The 17,588-nt window shown below is 42.9% G+C and overlaps 1 protein-coding gene across 2 annotated transcripts in view; it reads right to left on the bottom strand.

Moving 5' to 3' along the window:
- The window catches only part of STK32B (serine/threonine kinase 32B), a 119,055-nt gene extending 101,673 nt beyond the window's left edge, over positions 1 to 17,382 (bottom strand). For both annotated transcript variants that reach the window (XM_081812645.1, XM_081812646.1), the window contains exon 1: positions 16,943 to 17,382. In XM_081812645.1, the coding sequence (XP_081668771.1) occupies positions 16,943 to 17,187 (245 nt within the window). In that variant the 5' untranslated portion in view covers positions 17,188 to 17,382. The remainder of the gene's footprint in view (positions 1 to 16,942) is intronic.
- Positions 17,383 to 17,588: the final 206 nt, after the last annotated feature.

Below are 17,588 nucleotides of genomic sequence, written 5' to 3'. Positions count from 1 at the left end.
TTTTTAAATCAAATTTCCTTTTTTCTCAAACTGGTTGGATTTGGGCTTCTATTACTGTGAATTCATCAAAACAGCTTTGACAAATTGCCATACCTTAGCAGCTTAATGGGACTAGTGGCAAAATAAGAATCAAGGGTTGAATCGTAATGACAGTGATAAGGCATTCAGGCTTTTTACTCTGAAGGCAATGGGGAGTTGGTGAGTGATTTTGAGAAGCAAAGTGATACAGTCCTATTTTGTTTTAAAAAGACATCTCCAGCAGGGGGATGAGTCAGGGTATCTTTCATTCATTCGTTCATGCAAATATTGTAAGAACTTCCACTTACTGAGTGGGGGTAGAGAAAGAAGGATGCCTATTTCGAAACTGATTAATTTCTGAATTATGCCAGGAGGCAGTTTTTCTCTTCAGTAACTAAGATTATTCAATTAGCAACAAATACTGAAATTTTTCTATGCTAAATAATGGAGTAAACACTTCAAAGGAATGTCTCTCATACCTCAAGAGCTTCAGAGGTGACGGAACATGTGTCACAATTACTGAGCACATCGATCAATAAAGGAAGCAAAGGAACAGTCACAAGAGAGAGGTTGGCCCAGTGCTTTTCTGCACATCTAACCGGCCTACTGCAGCATCTTTGCTCTGGATGGTTTCTTCTTCGTAGCCCTGACCTAGAAGTCATTCTGTGTTGGCCTAAAAGCCTCAACCTTTGATAAACCTTATAATTTCTAAAGGAGGCAAGAGGTTACGCCAGGCACAGAATCTGAGCGAGAACCAAGGCTGGAGTATGTCTTTAACATGGAAAGGCTGCCCGAACCCACAAGAGACACATCACCGAGGCCTTGGACTCTGAGCCAGCATGCAAGCGGCAGGACCTGCTTCCAGCCCTGGCTGACCCTGTGGCCTTGACGAGTCGTAGCCTGTCTCTGAACCTCTGTTTTCCTCTTCTACAAAATAAGTGGAACCATAACAAGTAGCCCAAGCTAAAGAATTGTGGATTGAATTATATGAAATAAGACAAGACTCTCTAAAGCTAAATTTCAAACTATCAAACAGTTATGTAAAGTATGTGTTTATATAAAAGATGTATATTTTTAAATCCAAGTATAGTTAACATAAAGTGTCACATTAGTTTCATGTGTACAATATAATGATTCAACAATTCTATACATTTCTCCGTGCTCATCATGGTAAGTGTACTCTTCATCCCCTTCACCTTCTTCACCAATCCCCCCCACCCCCCTTCTGGTAACCACTAGTTTGTTTTTTGTATTTAAGAGTCTGGTTTTTTTTTTTTTTTGTCTGTCTCTTTTTTTCCTTTGTTTTGTTTCTTAGATTCCATATATGTGTGAAATCATATGGTATTTGTCTTTCTCTGACTTATTTTATTTCACTATTCATTATACCCTCAAGGTCTGTCCATGCTGTTGCAAATGGCAAGATTTTTTTAATTTAAGATTTTATTTATTTGAGAGAGACAGCGAGAGAGTGAGCACGAGTTGGGGGAGGGGCAGAGGGAGAAAGAGAAGCAGACTTCCTGGTGAGCAGGGAGCCTGATGCAGGGCTCAATCCCAGGACCCTGAGACCATGACCTGAGCCCAAGGCAGACACTTAACCAAATGAGCCACCCAGGCATCCCGCAAATGGCAAGATTTCGTTAATTTTTTATAGCTGAGTAATATTCCATTGTATATATACACCACATCTTCTTCATCCATTCATCTACTGATGAACACTTTGGCTGCTTCCATATCTTGGCTATTGTAAATAATGCTGCAATAAATATAGGGGTGCCTATATCTTTTTGAATTAGTGCTTTCTTCTTTTTCTTTGGGTAAACTCAGTTGTGAAATTACTGGATCATATGGTAATTCTATTTTTAAATTTTTGAGGAATCTCCATACTGTTTTCCACAGTGGCTGCACCAATTTACATTCCCACCAACAGCGCACCAGGCTTCTTCACAACCTTGCTAATACTTGTTAATTCTTGTGTTTTTGATTTTCGCCATTTTGACAGGTGTGAGGTGGTATCTCATTGTGGTTTTCATTTGCATTTCCCTGATGATTACAGATGTTGAGCATCTTTTCATGTGTCTGTTGGCCATTTGTATGTCTTCTTTGAAAAAATGTCTATCCAGGTCCTCTATCCATTTTTTATCCAAATTATTTGTTTGCTTTGGTGTTCAGTTATAAGTTCTGAATATATTTTGGGTATTAACCCCTTATTGGGTCTATCACTTGCAAATATCTTCTCCCATTCAGTAGATTGCCTTTTTGTTTTGTTCATGGTTTTCTTCACTGTGGAAAAGCTTTTTTATTTTGGTATAGCACCAGTAGCTTAATTTTGCTTATGTTTCCCTTGCCTCAGGAGACCTATCTAGGAAAATGTTTCTATGGCCGATGTCAAAGAAATGATTGCCTATGTTTTCTTCTAGAATTTTTATGGTTTCAGGTCTCACATTTAGGTCTTTGATCCATTTTAAGTTTATTTTTGTGCATGGTGTAAGAAAGCGGTCCACTTTCATTCTTTTGCAAGTAGCCTTAGTTTTCCCAGCACCATTTGTTAAAGGAACTGTCTTTCCCTCCACTGTATATTCTTGCCTCCTTTGTCATAGATTAATTGACCATATAATTGTGGATCTATTCCTGGGCCTCTCTATCCTCTTCCATTGATCTATGTGTCTATTTTTGTGCCAGTACCATACTGTTTTGATTACTATAGCTTTGTAGTCTATCTTGAAATTGAGGATTACGATACCTCCACCTTTGTTACTCTTTTTTAAGATTGCTTGGATTATTCAGGGTCTTCTGTGGGTCTATACAAATTTTAGGATTATTTGTTCTAATTCTGTGAAAAACGCTATGGTATTTTGATAGGGACTGCATTAAAACTGTAGATTGCTTTGGGTAGTATAAACATTTTAATATTAATTGGTTCTTCCAATCCATGAGCAGGGAATGTCCATTTATTTGTGTCATCTTCAATTTCTTTCATCAATGTTCTATAGTTTTCAGAGTACAGGTCTTTCATCTCCTTGCTTAAGTTTATTTCATTATTTTTATATTTTATTATTTTTGGTGTAATTGTAAATGAGATTGTTTTCTTAATTTCTCTTTCTGCTACTAATTTATTTTAGTGTATAGAAATGCAATACATTTCGATATATTAATTTTGTAACTTGTGACTTTATTGGGTTCATTTATCAGTTCTAGTGGTTTTTTTTTTTTTTTTTGGTGGAAAAACATGTATAATCTTATTAAGGCAGTCCATGGTCATCAGTCACACATTCTTGGTAGTCAGGCACTGTGTTAGGGGCTACACTAATAATGCAAACATGGTTCCAAGCTTGTGGGGACAGAAACCAAGTGGGAGAAAGACATCAACCAACTACAAGGATGGTCACGTGATAGTGGAGGTCTGTACAAGATACTCTAGTGGCAGAGAGGGTGAAACACGGAGCTCCAGTGTGCTTCCCTCCGAAGTCATGGTAGCCATCATGGAGAAGACAATACTTGAGTTGGAAGTGACATCATAAAAACAATGTTCTAGGGAAATCTGCCTGGTGGTGTGGAAGACTGGAGAGTGGGAGTTGGGGAGAAGCCAGGATATCTCTCTGGGCAGTGACCCTGGCAGGGCTGCCTCTTTCTGTGTTGTCATTTCGGCATGTGGCACACAGTCCCTGCCTCTATGGTACTGCCTAGCTCCAACTCTCACTAACCAGGTCCTCTGAGGGTCCAGTTGCTGTAGAGACCTGGCTCCAGAGCTCCATGACAGCATCTTCCCCACTCCCCTGCCCCTGTGGCCCTTCAGCTCCAGGGTATGCATCTTCTTGCTGCTGCTAATCTCCGTGTTGCCTCATCCATTTGCTCCTCAATATAGAAGAAATACATCTATGTCACTAACTCTCTGTACTAAGTTCCCTCTGTGTGAGATACTCAAGGTGGTTTCTATTTTCTGCCCACATCCTGACCTGCTCATACAGGTCGACGAATTAGTCCAAGCGAATGATGGTAATGGTTGGAGGCAGAAAGGTGAACCAGGATTTTGAACCTCAGTGAACATGGGAGTAAGAGAGGAGATTTGGAGAGGGGTGGTTCCCACGATGAGAGTAGCTGCCAATTTGCAAAGAGATCATGAGTGCATCAGGGCTTAAATTCATTCATTCGATTCCTGGGGCTTCACTGACTGCGATGCCAACCTGAAGTCAAGGAATACATGTAAAATTTCTGCTTTCAGCTCTGAAAGTTCCTCCTGCAATATACAATTTTTATTGCTCTTCCAAAAATAATAACAGTGCCCCATATATCTTGATGGTGATGAAATCTCTTGTGTTAAAAGAACGTTTGTTTACTGCTGTAGAGAAAAATTTGGTTCCTGCATCAAAACATTTAACAATTTGCACGTGCCTTCCATGGTGGTGAAAAGAAGCATCTCATTGGCGTGAGTACCAGAGGTTCATTCTAATGGCTAGTATCCTGCAACTTGAAAAAACTGGTTTCATGTTTTCCTTTTACGTAAGTATCACATGACTTTAACATTTGTAGCCATGTCCCCATGGGCCTCCCTGACCTAAACCTCTGTCTCTTCAAATGTCTGATGTGTGTGGCTGTTGCATGCATCTTCCTCGAGGGCACTATTCATCTCCCCATGGACTACAGAAGAAAGCCTGAATCCTTTAGTCCAGTAGTGAAGCTCTTCATTAGAAAACTCTAGCCCACATGGTTTCTCAAAAAATTAAAAATAGAATTACCCTATAATCCAGCAATTCTACTTCTGGGTGTATCTCCCCCCCCGCCAAATTGTTCATAGCAGCATTATTCACAATAGCCAAAAGGTGGAAGCAAACGAAATGTCCAAAACAAAATGGGATATATAATGGGATATTATTCAGCCTTAAAAAAAAGAAAAAAAAAAGGAAATTGCAACATATGCTACAACATGGACCAACTGCCCTCCCTCACACGACAGCTACCATTATCAGAAGACAGCCAGCCCCTCACAGCAGAGCACACACCCCTCCTATTGCACAAAGGCTTGTGGGACTTCACCTGGCACCCCCTCCCCAGGGTGGGCCCACAGGGACATTGCCCCCAAATTAGGGTTTCATCTTGCAAAGCATGTGGAGCTCTCTGCCTTGTTTTACTGTAATTTGTGAGCATATGGATCTTCCCTGCACTGGGCATGAAGTACTTTGAGGACTGGCGTGGTCCTGCTCCAGTTCCGTTACCCCAGAACACAGCACTGGATCTGGCATCTCGAAGCAGAATTTGTCAAATGGACACACAAGTGTTCTTTGAGTCTCTCTTTCCAGGTAACTGAACTGTGGTTGGTTTGGCCAACAGAGGTATGAGGACAGGTTATCTGAGCCTCCATCAAAATGTTTCTCTATTCTCTTCCTCTGTAGCAGGGAAGGCTGCCCCCCGCCAGCCCATCTCCCACACAGCAGCCAGAATGATCCTGTGCAGAACAGCCAACGCCCACCTCTATTGAAAGCATAGATCAAATCATGTCACTGCTCTGCTGAAAGCCCAGCAATAGCTTTCCACTCTCTCAGGATAAAAACTGAAGCCGATAAATCCCTATTACCCTCTGTTTCACCTCTCCCCCTGGCCTCACCTCCACCACTCTCCCTGGTGCTCACACTGCTCCAGTCATGTCGGTCTCCTCGCTGTTCCTGAGACACACCAAGAACACTCCCATCTCAGGGTCTCCATGCTGCTGCCTCAGCAGGGTGCCCCAGGATTGCCACATCTCACCCCTCACTTCCTCCAGCTCCCTGCTCACATGTCTCTGGATCAGAGAGGTCTTTCTCTGGCTAATCCCCGTAAAGCAGAAACAAGCCAGACTCCCCCACCCCCGTGGTTCACTCCACATTGCCACAGAATTTGACAGCACTTGTCATCCTCTGACATATTACATACATATTGTTTGTTTGTTGTCTGACTCTGTCCATTAGAAAGCATGCACCAAGAAGGCAGAAAATTGATCAGGTCAGGTGCACTGTTCACTGCTGCATCCACAGCCCAACATGATGTAGGTACTTGGTAAGTCACTACTGAGTGGATGGATGCATGCATGCATGGATGGATAGATGGACAGGTGGATGTATGGATGCATGATGGATGGGTAGATGGATGGATGGATAGAGAGAAGGATGGACAGACGAATGAATGAGTGACTGAATGAACGAATCAATACCTATGAAGATTGCACAGGTTGTCAGGTCCAGCACAAGGGAGTAATGCGGAGTGCCACAGTACATAGCACCAGCCTGCAAATATGGAAACTCTACACCACCTTCCTCTCTTCTTTCCTTATCTCAACCCCCATGTGCCCATAAGGAATTATTTCAACAATCCTTGTGGCAACTGTCACAAGATAGAATTCACATTTCATAATCTTGCATTCAAGGTCCTGCAAAAGGAGAGAGGAGTAAGGCAACCCCTTTCTTGTATCAAATCTTCCTGGAAACATGCTCTCCACCATGTGTCCCTGTTGTTAAAATGCCATTCAGACTTCAAAGCCCATCTCCTCCGTAAGCCCAAGCAAGGCATAAAGCATATGCAACCTGTCCCTTCTCAGAACCCTCCGAGTATTGTGTTCCCACTTACCTCTCTTATGATTCATATCCTTCCCAGCCCTGTTTTTTCCTCCCTTGCAAAAGGAGAGCGGGACTACACTGAACTGTAATAAGATACACACACTGGCAACTGTGTGACTACATGTATGTATATGTGTATATATGTGTGTGTTTGTATACATACATACACGCATACATGCATACATCCATCCTGGCACATGGTTTTCAGGGCCCAAATATGCTATTATTACCAATAACCAACGTGCTCCTCCCATAAGACTGAGGCTTCTTGAGGGTAGAGTTTTGCTGTCTTAACATTTCTGTCCTTAATGCCCAAGCTTTGACCCTTCTCCGGTATTGTTTATTGACTGATGAATGAATGAAGGAGACTAGTCGGGGAAGGCATTCAGAGCAGTGGGGAACAGCACGGGAACAAAGCTTCAGATAATCTTCGTGTTTTTGCCGCGTGCTGACGTTTCCAAAAATGCTGACCCGATTTCCTGACACTGCATTCATCGTCTTGGTTTTGAACATCTTCTGTAGAACAGCCTCTAATTTATTGGATCCATTTGGAGGTTTGTTTTCTGCTTTCATATTCTGCTCCCAGATTTCATTCCAGTTTCTCTGACGTTAAGTTGAGACCCGAGTCCTTATTTCTAAAATTTATTATCTAACATAAACACTCTCTGCCCAATTGCAGGAGCAATTTACACCCAGGAGATGGAAGAGTCCCTTGAAAGGATAAATTGGATTCTCTTGTATCTCACTTTTATATCATCATGAAGCCATAGATTTTCAAAATGCTGGCCTATAACAGAATGGAGACCTAACTCTGTGCCTGGAAATAACGAAGTTACTCCTGAAATTGTATTGGAATTTCCACCCTAAATGACACTTCTGCATGTCTTCCATTTTTTTCCACCTGAGGATTTCTTTCTAGTTGCTGTGACCCCAATACCACAGTAATGAAGAGGTACTGCTGTGGTCCCTCTTGGACCTGATGAGAACCAGCAGGTTACTCTTGGCACAGTGGTGGCAGGGAAGGATCGGGAAGACATTTAGACCTATAAAAATAGGTCTTATCATTTTTATACTAGGCTTGCTGGTCACTATTGTTTTATTATGGATCTCACCAAAGGCTTGGAGGGTGCTAGGCAGGCACTGTGCCAGGAGCTCAACATGGATCATTTATTCCATATCCACATAAGCCCATTTTGAAAGTGACAAAACTGAGGCATGATGAGATGAACTTTTCTGAGCTCTCACAGCTAGCACAAGTGGTCGCATCAGGACTCCAAACTGGGCAGTCCAATCTAATGCTCATGTCTGATAGACATGACACAGAATAGAGCTGAGTTCAAGTGCAAAGTGCCAAAATTTAGTATGATATTAAAGTAATTTCTATAGCTCTGAATTTTTATCGAATGTATCTGCTTTTCTTCCAAGTTACTCTCTCTCCCCTATTATGTAGTTTTCAACAAAGAACTGCAAAAACATATATATATATGAAACATAAGATAATTTAAATCAGCATTAATAATACACTAATATCTATAGAAAAAAGTTACACTGTATTTTTAATTATACATATGATTATTAATGTATACATAAATAAAACATTGGTGTGTTAAAAAATAAAACTAACAAAAAATAAAGTCCATGTTTGAGAAACACCTTCCCTTTAGGGAGAAAGTTATTTACATTTTGATTTTCTTGACTAGAAAGGATGAGGTGCTCATTATGGAAAATTTCAAAATGGAGAAAAGAAGGAAAGGGATTTGTGTGGAATCTCCCTTCGATGCCAGCACATGGAGAAATCTCCTTCGAGTCTTTTCTGTTCAATAAGAAGACATTTGTTTACAAGGTCATGCAATTTTATAAGCTATAATTTTCTCTCAAGATCATAACAATAACTGCTTTTAATAGTGCAGAGTTTTCATAGGAAGCGTTATACGTATGGGTGTAACATAGTCTCAAGTCTCTGAAAAGGAGGTATACAAGTTTACAAAGCCAATTTCTTTGCTTTGGGTTATTTCAGGATTATCGGTCATCATAAGCTGTGCTGTACTAAATATCCTCACACTTAGAGCCTCTTATGCAGACCAGAGTGGAGCCTTACCATACACTCCAAGAAGTGAAATCAGTGGGTCAAATTGTATGAATATTCACAAAGTACTTGATTCTTAATCCCAAGTATCTTTCCAAAAGGGTTGTTAACAGTTTCTGCCACCAGCAAATAAGATTCAGACTGCCCAGAGAACATTTTTCTAGAGCGCTTTGTTTTAGGAAATGCCCGTTTCCTCCCAAAAGCAAAGCCCAGCCTAGATACCATCATCAATGACCCAAAAGCCTGGCTGATCCTTAGAGACAAATTTTATCCTGGCTCCTCTGTGTTCTGCACTGCTTTGAACATGCTCTCACCAAGCACTTCCCACATTGGTTGAGATGGTCATTATATGTCCGTCTCCCTAACCCAACTGTGAGTCAGGAGGCAGGCATACAGTAGGTGCTCAGTGCATACTTACGAAGCATTTGGGTTTTGAAGAAAGGGACCACGTACTTATGTATCAGGGTTTCTTTTTTTTTTTTTAATTTTACTTATTCATTTTTAGAGGGAGAGAGAGAGTGAGGGGAGGAGCAGAGGGGAGGGAGAAGGACAAGCAGACTCTGCACTGAGCGTGGAGCCCGACACGGGGCTGGAGCCCACGACCCTGAGATCACTACCTGAGCCGAAACCAAGAGTAAGACGCTCAACCCTTCAACCACTCAACCGACCGAGCCACCCAGGTGCCCCTATATCCGGGCTTCTGTTGTGCTGTCTGGAACACAGTAAGTGCCAATTAAATGCTTACTAACTCAATGAATGTAAGCCTGAGATTTGATTTACTTCAGAGCCTGCCAGGACAGAAAGAACTCACTAGCAGGACATATCCTTTCAATGCCTTGGGCCTCAAACCCTCATTTAAGGCATAAACATTTATAAATACCTACTGTGTGCCAGGACCTATAATGGGTAATTAGGGAAGACATAATTCTGAAAGCATCTTCTGGAGCAGGTGTCCTGTACACAATAAAGAACCAGAGAAAAGTCCTCATTGAAGTATGAACAGAACTCATATCGATGCCCAAAAGAGAAACCACCCAAGGAAGTGGGAAGTCTTAATTCAGGAGCGGCCTTGGAGCTGAATGTGACTGCAGTAGGTTACACTGCACCCCCTGAAAGATATGTCCAAGTTCTAAGTCTGGTATCTGCGAATGTGACCTTATTCAGCAATAGAGTCTTTGAAGATGTAAGTACATTAAGTAACTCGAGATGCGATCACCCTGGGTTTAAGGTGAGCCCCACATCATTCAATCCCCTAGGAGTCCTGTGGACACAGATCACTCCTCTTGTTAATAGAGAAGCAAACTCAAATCAGAGCGGTAATGGACTTGCCCAAGGTCCTCTGCACTGGGAACACAACATGAGAACTCTCAACACCAGCCTTCACAGCAGTGAGTGGTGGGCCATGCCTCTGCCTACACATGGGGTGCCCTTGACCCCTCACCCTACTGTCAGGAACAGAGTCTGGGTTTCTCTCCCTCACACTCTCATTCCCTGTGTCCCACCACTTGGAGAGTTTAGGTCAGAGGTTTGGTTAGTTTGTTCACAAATTCCACTGTTCATCAGATGAGACCCAAACTGGGAGCCAGGGAGGGCAGGCTACTTACTGCCCTTCCCCAAATAAAGCCACCAAAGCCACTGGTTAGGAAAATCGTGGCTCTTCCCTTCTTTTACCTACATTGCCATTACATGAGTGACAAGCTCCCACTGCCAAAGACATTGAGATAAGCAGCCCAGCCGTATTTTGACACTTGGCACCGTCTCTACTCCTACCGCTTAGACAAATTTGATTTCCCAATTAGCTGGGATTGGCCAATGAAAATCATCATCCCAGCCTCATTCTGCAAGCAATTTCCTGGGAAAGGCACATAGGCAATTTCCCCAAATTATCAGGAGTTAAAACCGTTCATCTTTACAGAATTCAGGAAGCATAAATATAAGAGAGTGAGTCTATTTACCCACAAAAAATTGTTTAAAACTATAAACACACAAGCATTCCAAGCAAGGGGCACAAATTCTATCTCCATCAGTTCATACAACTCAAACTGGAAACTGGTGTTGTCCCCACCCACAGGAAAATAAGCAACTCGTCAGGGAATGCCAAGAACTTCAAGGAGGGAGGAGGTTGAATATTGCCACTTAAAATATAGTTTTATTTGCATGTGCAAGCAAAAGCCTAGGGATTTTGCTTTTCTATGAGAGTTAGTCACATGATTTTTTCCTTCCTGAAAGCTTGGGTAGTGGACAGATTCTATGTGTAAATATGAGTAGGGGACTAGGCTCCCATGGTTCACCAGTACAGACAGAGTGAGGGCTGGTGACTCGGGGTGACCACCTACTGTTTGCTCCTGGGTAGTTACTTTTCTCCACGAGACCCCGTGGTCTCACCTGTAAAATGGGGCCGATAATGGGACCCACTTCAGTTGACTGTTGGGATCAGGTGAAGTCACACCTGCAAAGCACTTAAAACAGAGCCAGGCACATGCAAAGCGCTCGGCAAATGTTGATGGTCATCATGGGTGTAGCATCCTACAAGCACGCTGATTTTTGTTTTGTAACTTCCAATTACATGTTCCAAATATGGGGACTACCTACTACATTTTAGTGCTAACTGCAGGTACATATGAACAAGGCTCAGTTCCAAGCCCTGCCCTAGAAAGGACTCCTGTTCTCATTCCCACCCAAAGACACAAAATGTCAAAAATCTCATTGGTACGTGCCTTTTTACATGTTAACATTTCAAAATGAAATTGTCCGTGGCAAATACAAATAGTGAACTAGAAGAGGAAGTCTGGAGCATGTGCTTCAAATCAGTGAAAATGCTCACAATAATGCGAGAACTGTCATTTATTTTTCACACACATTCCTTTGAATCTTTGGAACTTTGTAACACACATATTATTTATTAAAAAATAAGATCTGGGGCTCCTGGTGGCTCAGTCAGTTAAGTTTCTGCCTTCAGCTCAGGTGGTGATCCCAGGGTCCTGGGATCGAGCCCCGCATTTGGCCCCACTTCACCTTCTCCCTCTGCAGCTCCCCCTGCTTGTGCTCTCTTTCTCTCTCTCTCTCTGTCCAATAAATAAATAAAATCTTAAAAAAAAAATAAAAAATAAGACCTGGATTTAACCCCATACTCCAGAGCAAAAAAATAAAATAAATAAATAAATAAAAAATAAAAAAAGGATCCACTTCTTTATTTTCTCAGTGTATTCAATAAAGTGATGAAAAATGATAAACTTTATACAAATCAGAGTTTGTATACCTTTAGATAATCTGTAGCAAAAGGGTTGCTTGCTGCATAGATAAGGCTAGTCTAAGTAAAGAAAGAAGACTGCTAGTGTTAAACCGGCAGGATTAAACTATTATTGGTCCTAAAGATAAAAAGGTTTTTCCCGAAGTAAAAAGGTTACAAAAAAAAAAAAATTAATCCTGACAAAAATTTGACAGTAAGCAGCTGTTTTGTCAGGGTTGAGTATGTTCACAGCCCACAACTCCAAGGCCAAGCTGGGAGGTTTCTCCTGTACCTGATGGGACTCCTGCCTCCAAAGGAGGGACAACTGTGGGTCTGATGAGGTGAGGCATCACTGGGACCACGAAGCTTTGAGACTGTGCATTAATTTACATGTGAGGCAAAATCAGGGCCAGAAGCACAGGAAAGTACAGAACATGTCAGAGCGCTTCCCAAGGGGGTCAAAGACACCGTCCTGGCGGGGTTCAGGCATTTTCAAAGCAAAATCTGATAGTAGTAACCCCACTGGTGAAAATTTTCTCCAAAAGAAGCTTGAAAATGCTGCCCCAAACCCACTCTGATTGGCATTTAGATCAATGCTCAGTTCAAAACAGTGAATAAATGGTTGCCCTTTATAGGCTCATATTTATGCGACTGAACTGTATCTAAAAATGCAAGAGGGTTCCTTGTGGCCTGGCCTCCCCTGAGCCACGAGCTTCCCTCAAATCAACTCATTTTCCCCGAATAGATGAACATTATGCAACAGCATCTGCCACAGACCGAGGAGACTCCAAGAAGCCATTATTGTTCATTTCCTCTTTTCTTGATGAAAGGTAAAGTATGATCTTATGTATCAAAAGAATCATGACTACATAATGGAGTGGAATGAAAAATGTCAAGACATTTTTCACATCAAACATGAGCTTTCAAAGGAACTTCATGTCTGTGGCACACGACTTTGGGCCCCAGCAGAGACTTTTTAATTTAATTTAATTTAATTTTATTATGTTATATTAGTCACCATACAATACTTTTTTTTTTTTTTTTAAGATTTATTTATTTTGGAGAGAGAGAGCAATGAGCACAGAGCCTGACACAGGGCTCAATCTCATGACCTGAGACCATGACCCGAGCTGAAACCAGGAGTCAGACGCTTAACCGACTACATCACCCAGGCGCCCCCTTGAGTGTGGCTACTTTGAAAAAAGCAACATTCCTTTGTATGAAATATGGCATCGGGAGTTCTGACACATAAGGAATGGGAGATTTATAAATTCATTTGTTGGATTAACAAAACATGTTGCACAGCATTATCATATATCCTTATGCACAGTGTGTAAGACACATAATTTCAAGTCTGAACACACAAACATATTGAAAAAGGGATTTATTGAAGTATATGGGAGGGAAAAAAGCTGACTCAAATCTCTGCCAAGTCTACCATTTTAGAAGTAGTGAGACAATCCCATTTAGTGGATTTTTAAAAATTTTAAATTGTTGGCTAGCTTATTTTCTCTAGATCCAGAATCTGAGGACAGATGACCTCACATCGAGTGACTTAAAAACATTTGCTGAAGTAAAAAAGTGGTTCCAACCATCACGCTCTCTTGGGACATTTCCATTGTCTGCCCGGTCTATCCCTGGCTCATCCATCTCACCCATGTCCACATGACTCAGTGTCTGGGGGAAATTAGGCAAGTTGGTCATCTATTGCACACTAGTGCAGAAATGGCTGTGATAATTCATGAATGACATTCGTATAACAGATTGGGAAAGAACTTGCTCCTTTAAGCACCTTCAAAAAAGCCCAGCTGGCCCACAGAGCTCTGGCATGGGGTGACCTTCCTCAACAAATATCCCACAGTGCTTGCAAACACAGAATCCAGAGCCAGAACAGCTGTGTGCGAAGCCTGGTGAGTGACTGAGTGAATGAACAACGGGCCCTCAGTGAACACTCTCTGCATTGCACCAAACAACCCCTTTTCCACTATATACTACTACTATCCCAACTACAACTTCCTCTTCTTCCTTCTTGTTCTTATTCATTGTGTTGTGTTTGTTATTTGTATTATAATTATGCATGGATATAATTCAAAGGATCAATACTTCTGCAAGTTTTGTTATAATACAGCAACAACCCCTATCACTTTCTCCCCATCTCTCCCTCTCCATCCCGTTCAGGTGACAATTTTGGTATGTTTAGCACCTTCTCTCTCAATGACAGAGCTAACTTTTGCATTTCAGGCTCCCTCCGTCAGCCTCCCACTGCGGAAGATGAGGCTGTAGCCGTCTTTCCTCCCCAAAACCCCCAGGAGACATGCTCATCCTCGCATTCTGCCATTCCCCAATGGAGTGTTATATTTTTGGTTAGACTGACTTCCAGGGCTGCCATGATGATGATTATGCCATACAGAGCTGGTTCATGTCGTGAGCTGTACTACACACGGATGACATCCTGCACAACACTTCCATTCCCTGGAGTTAATAACTGTCTGTCATTTTTTGCTGAGCTTTTTCTCTAAACTTCTCAGTTATTCAACTTCAGATTCTTCACCAGCTAAAGAACTTCCTGTCAAGGCACCCAGATGCATCAAGAATGCCATCAGCCCACGCTTCCTGAAGAAGTCTGTCCCAGGGTCTTCTGATGCACACAGACAGCACTGGTCAGGGCCTACACCATAGGCAGAGCCGACAACCTCGAACCTCCCTTCATCACCATCCTGGAGATTCCCTATGCCTCTCGCCTCTGCCAGAGCCCCACCTCCATCTTCCATCTCTTCCTTCTTCATGACTTAGTCCTTCATTTTTACGGAGTCCACTTCTTTCCTGATAGTTACTTGAGAAAAGGTGAACATGAGGCATGTTTTTTTGGAGACCTTGAACTTGTGAAAACGTGCACCCTCACACTTGACTGACTAGCACATCTCCACTGCCTTCTAGTGCCTGACAAACCCCAAACAATCTGATTCCTCAGCCTTTATGGCCTGCTGCTCTTCTGTGGAAGCTTATGGGATCTGGTTTGTTTTGACAGGTATCTGTTTCTGGTCTCTGCATTGTATCTCTAGTAAGCCCTTCAATCTGGAAATTCATGTGTTTCAGGTCCTGGAGACATTCTGTAATTAATTCATTGATGATTTCTCCCGCTAAGTTTTCTCTCTTCTGATGCTTGGATTACAGGATTGGTTCTGGCATTTTCTTATATCTTCTCTCATATTTTCTTCGTCTTTCTGTTTTACTATATGAGGGATGTCAACTTTGTCTTCTAATACATCTTCTGAGTTTTTCATTTCTACTGTCATATTTTTAACTTATAAGAGCTCTGATGTTTGTTCTCTGAATTTTAAATAAACATGGTGTTCCTCATTTTATAATCACAAAAATCTCTTTATACTGATCATAGTTATTTGGATATTTTTTTCTCCTTGCATAGTGTCTGTTTATTCCAAGATTTTTTTCCCCTCATTTCCATTTGATTGTTTGAATCTCACTGTTTCTTCTGGAAGATTTCCTGGGATGTCTGATAACCCTTGGTTGTCAGTAAACTAGTTGGCAGCTTCCAGCAAGTGAGTGGGGCTTGTTGGCTGAGAACTACATGCTAAGGGGTGGTGGGGAAGCTATGATGTCACAGTCTCTTGCCCTTGGCTTATCCCCACTGAAGTCACATCCTCACTGAAATCACAGTGTCCTGCCTGGAGGAAGGCCTGAATGCACCACTCTCAGAGTTCAGCTGGAAGGGGGAGAGGCTGTGTATTTTAGCATCTGGCTTGTATACTATTTTCAGTACAGCACCCCAACTCGAGTAGGCTTGATGTCCTTCAGCGCAGACACTCGCTATTGTACTATCTCTAGGGAGCAAACCTTAGTGTTCTGCTTGGGTGAAGTTACTCAGATGATTATTCAGCCATCGAGTTATTCACAGTGGGCAAGCAGCTCTGGGGTCCTCAGGACTTCTTAAAAGGCTTTCAAACAATTCACCTTACTTCAGCCTCTTTTTTACCTACCATCTTCCCTCCAAAGATGCTGATTACTACCAATTCCTGCACCATTAGGGGATTCTTTGGCGTCCATCAGCGCTCGCCCCAGTGACAGCCTGGAATTTATGTTCTTGGACACTAATCATTCACCGCTCTCCCTCTTCTTTCAGAACCCCCCCCCCAATGTTTCTCTAGTCTCCTTTTTAGTCTTCCCCATCCTTGGGAGTTTGTCATTTTTCATATATGCTTGTTGTCGCTTTACTGTGGTTTCAGGAGGGACAAACTGTACCTAATCTACCATCTTTACCTAGAAAGTCAAGACTTTCTTTACCACGTCTTCCGAAATGGTCTAAGTTAGAAGAAGAGCTGCTAGGCACAGTGCGAGACCGCAGGTGAAGAAATCTGGAGCCACTCACGCTAGCCCCCTCCTCTAGCTAGCTGGGAAGAGCAAGAAGAATTTGTTCGTGATACCATAGCTTTCCAAAGTCTCTCCCTGGCCTCCTGCCTCTGCAGACAGACTCACTTTGCCTGCCTGGTTGGAGTGCAGGGCTGTGCACGGCGGGGAGAAGCAAAGGCCCGGAAGGAGAGGCAGAAATTCAGAGCTTATAACCAAAGCCCAGGGCCAGCACTGAAGCTTCCCAAGAGAGAGAGAGATCTTCCACGAGACACAGCACTAATTTCAAAGTATGGAAAGGAAGAGAGTAGATTCCCTCACCCTCCCAACTAATGCCACATGACCTTTCTAACCTGAGAATGGAGGGACAGAACATTGCAGCCTCCCAAAGTCAGGCTGGAAGAGAGACGCCAAGGTCAGCCGCCAGCCACGTCTCCCCGCAGTGGGGTGTTCCCCCTCTGACACAGGTGACAAGGGAGCGGGCTGTCTGCTGAGAACGTAGGAGAGGCAATGCGTTGTTCTGCCGTTCCTCAGCTCTGTGTGCTGCCACTTCTAACGATGTCAGCAAGAGAATGCCCTGTGCCTCGGCGGACTGCTCCCACCACGCGCTGCTGCCCAGTGGGCCTCCGTCCCCAGGCACCCCTCCAGCAGCCCAGTCACCTGTGGATGATATGGAACCTCTGCAGGTACTCCAGGGCCAGCGCCAGCTCACAAATGTACAGCTTCACTGCCCCCTCGGTGAAGTGGACGTTCTGCTGCAGGTGGTAGCGCAGGTCCCCGCCCAGGAGCAGGTCCACCACCATGAACATGTCCTCCTCGTCCTGGAAGGAGTACCTGCGGGCGCAGAGGGACAGAGGAGGTGAGGGATGGAGACACTCCAACATCCTCAAGGCCGATGCCCCCATTCTACAGAAGAGCAACCTGAGGCTCAGAGAGATGCACCTGGACCACTGAAGTCACAGTGCACCATCAACCGGCTCTGGCCAGTGAATGGTATTTTAACCAATACCAGACACCAAAATATGACTTTGTTTTTATTTTTTAAATTTTTTTGAAGTTTTTATTTAAATTCCAGTTGGTTAACATACAGCGTAATATTAGTTTCAAGTGTACAATATGGCAACTCAACACTTGCATACATCTGGTGCTCATCACAAGTGCTCTCCTTAACCCCCATCATCTATTCCATCCATCCCCCCACCCACCTCCCCTCTATAACCTTCAGTTTGTTCTCTGGACTTAAGAGTCTGTTTCTTGATTTATCTCTCCTTTTCCCCTCCTTTGCTCATTTGTTTTGTTTCTTATA

The sequence above is a fragment of the Leptonychotes weddellii genome, chromosome 2 (genome assembly GCF_054177405.1).
Source record: "Leptonychotes weddellii isolate Sample4059 chromosome 2, ASM5417740v2, whole genome shotgun sequence".
NCBI lineage: Eukaryota > Metazoa > Chordata > Mammalia > Carnivora > Phocidae > Leptonychotes > Leptonychotes weddellii.
This window is presented reverse-complemented; position numbering and strand designations above follow the sequence as displayed.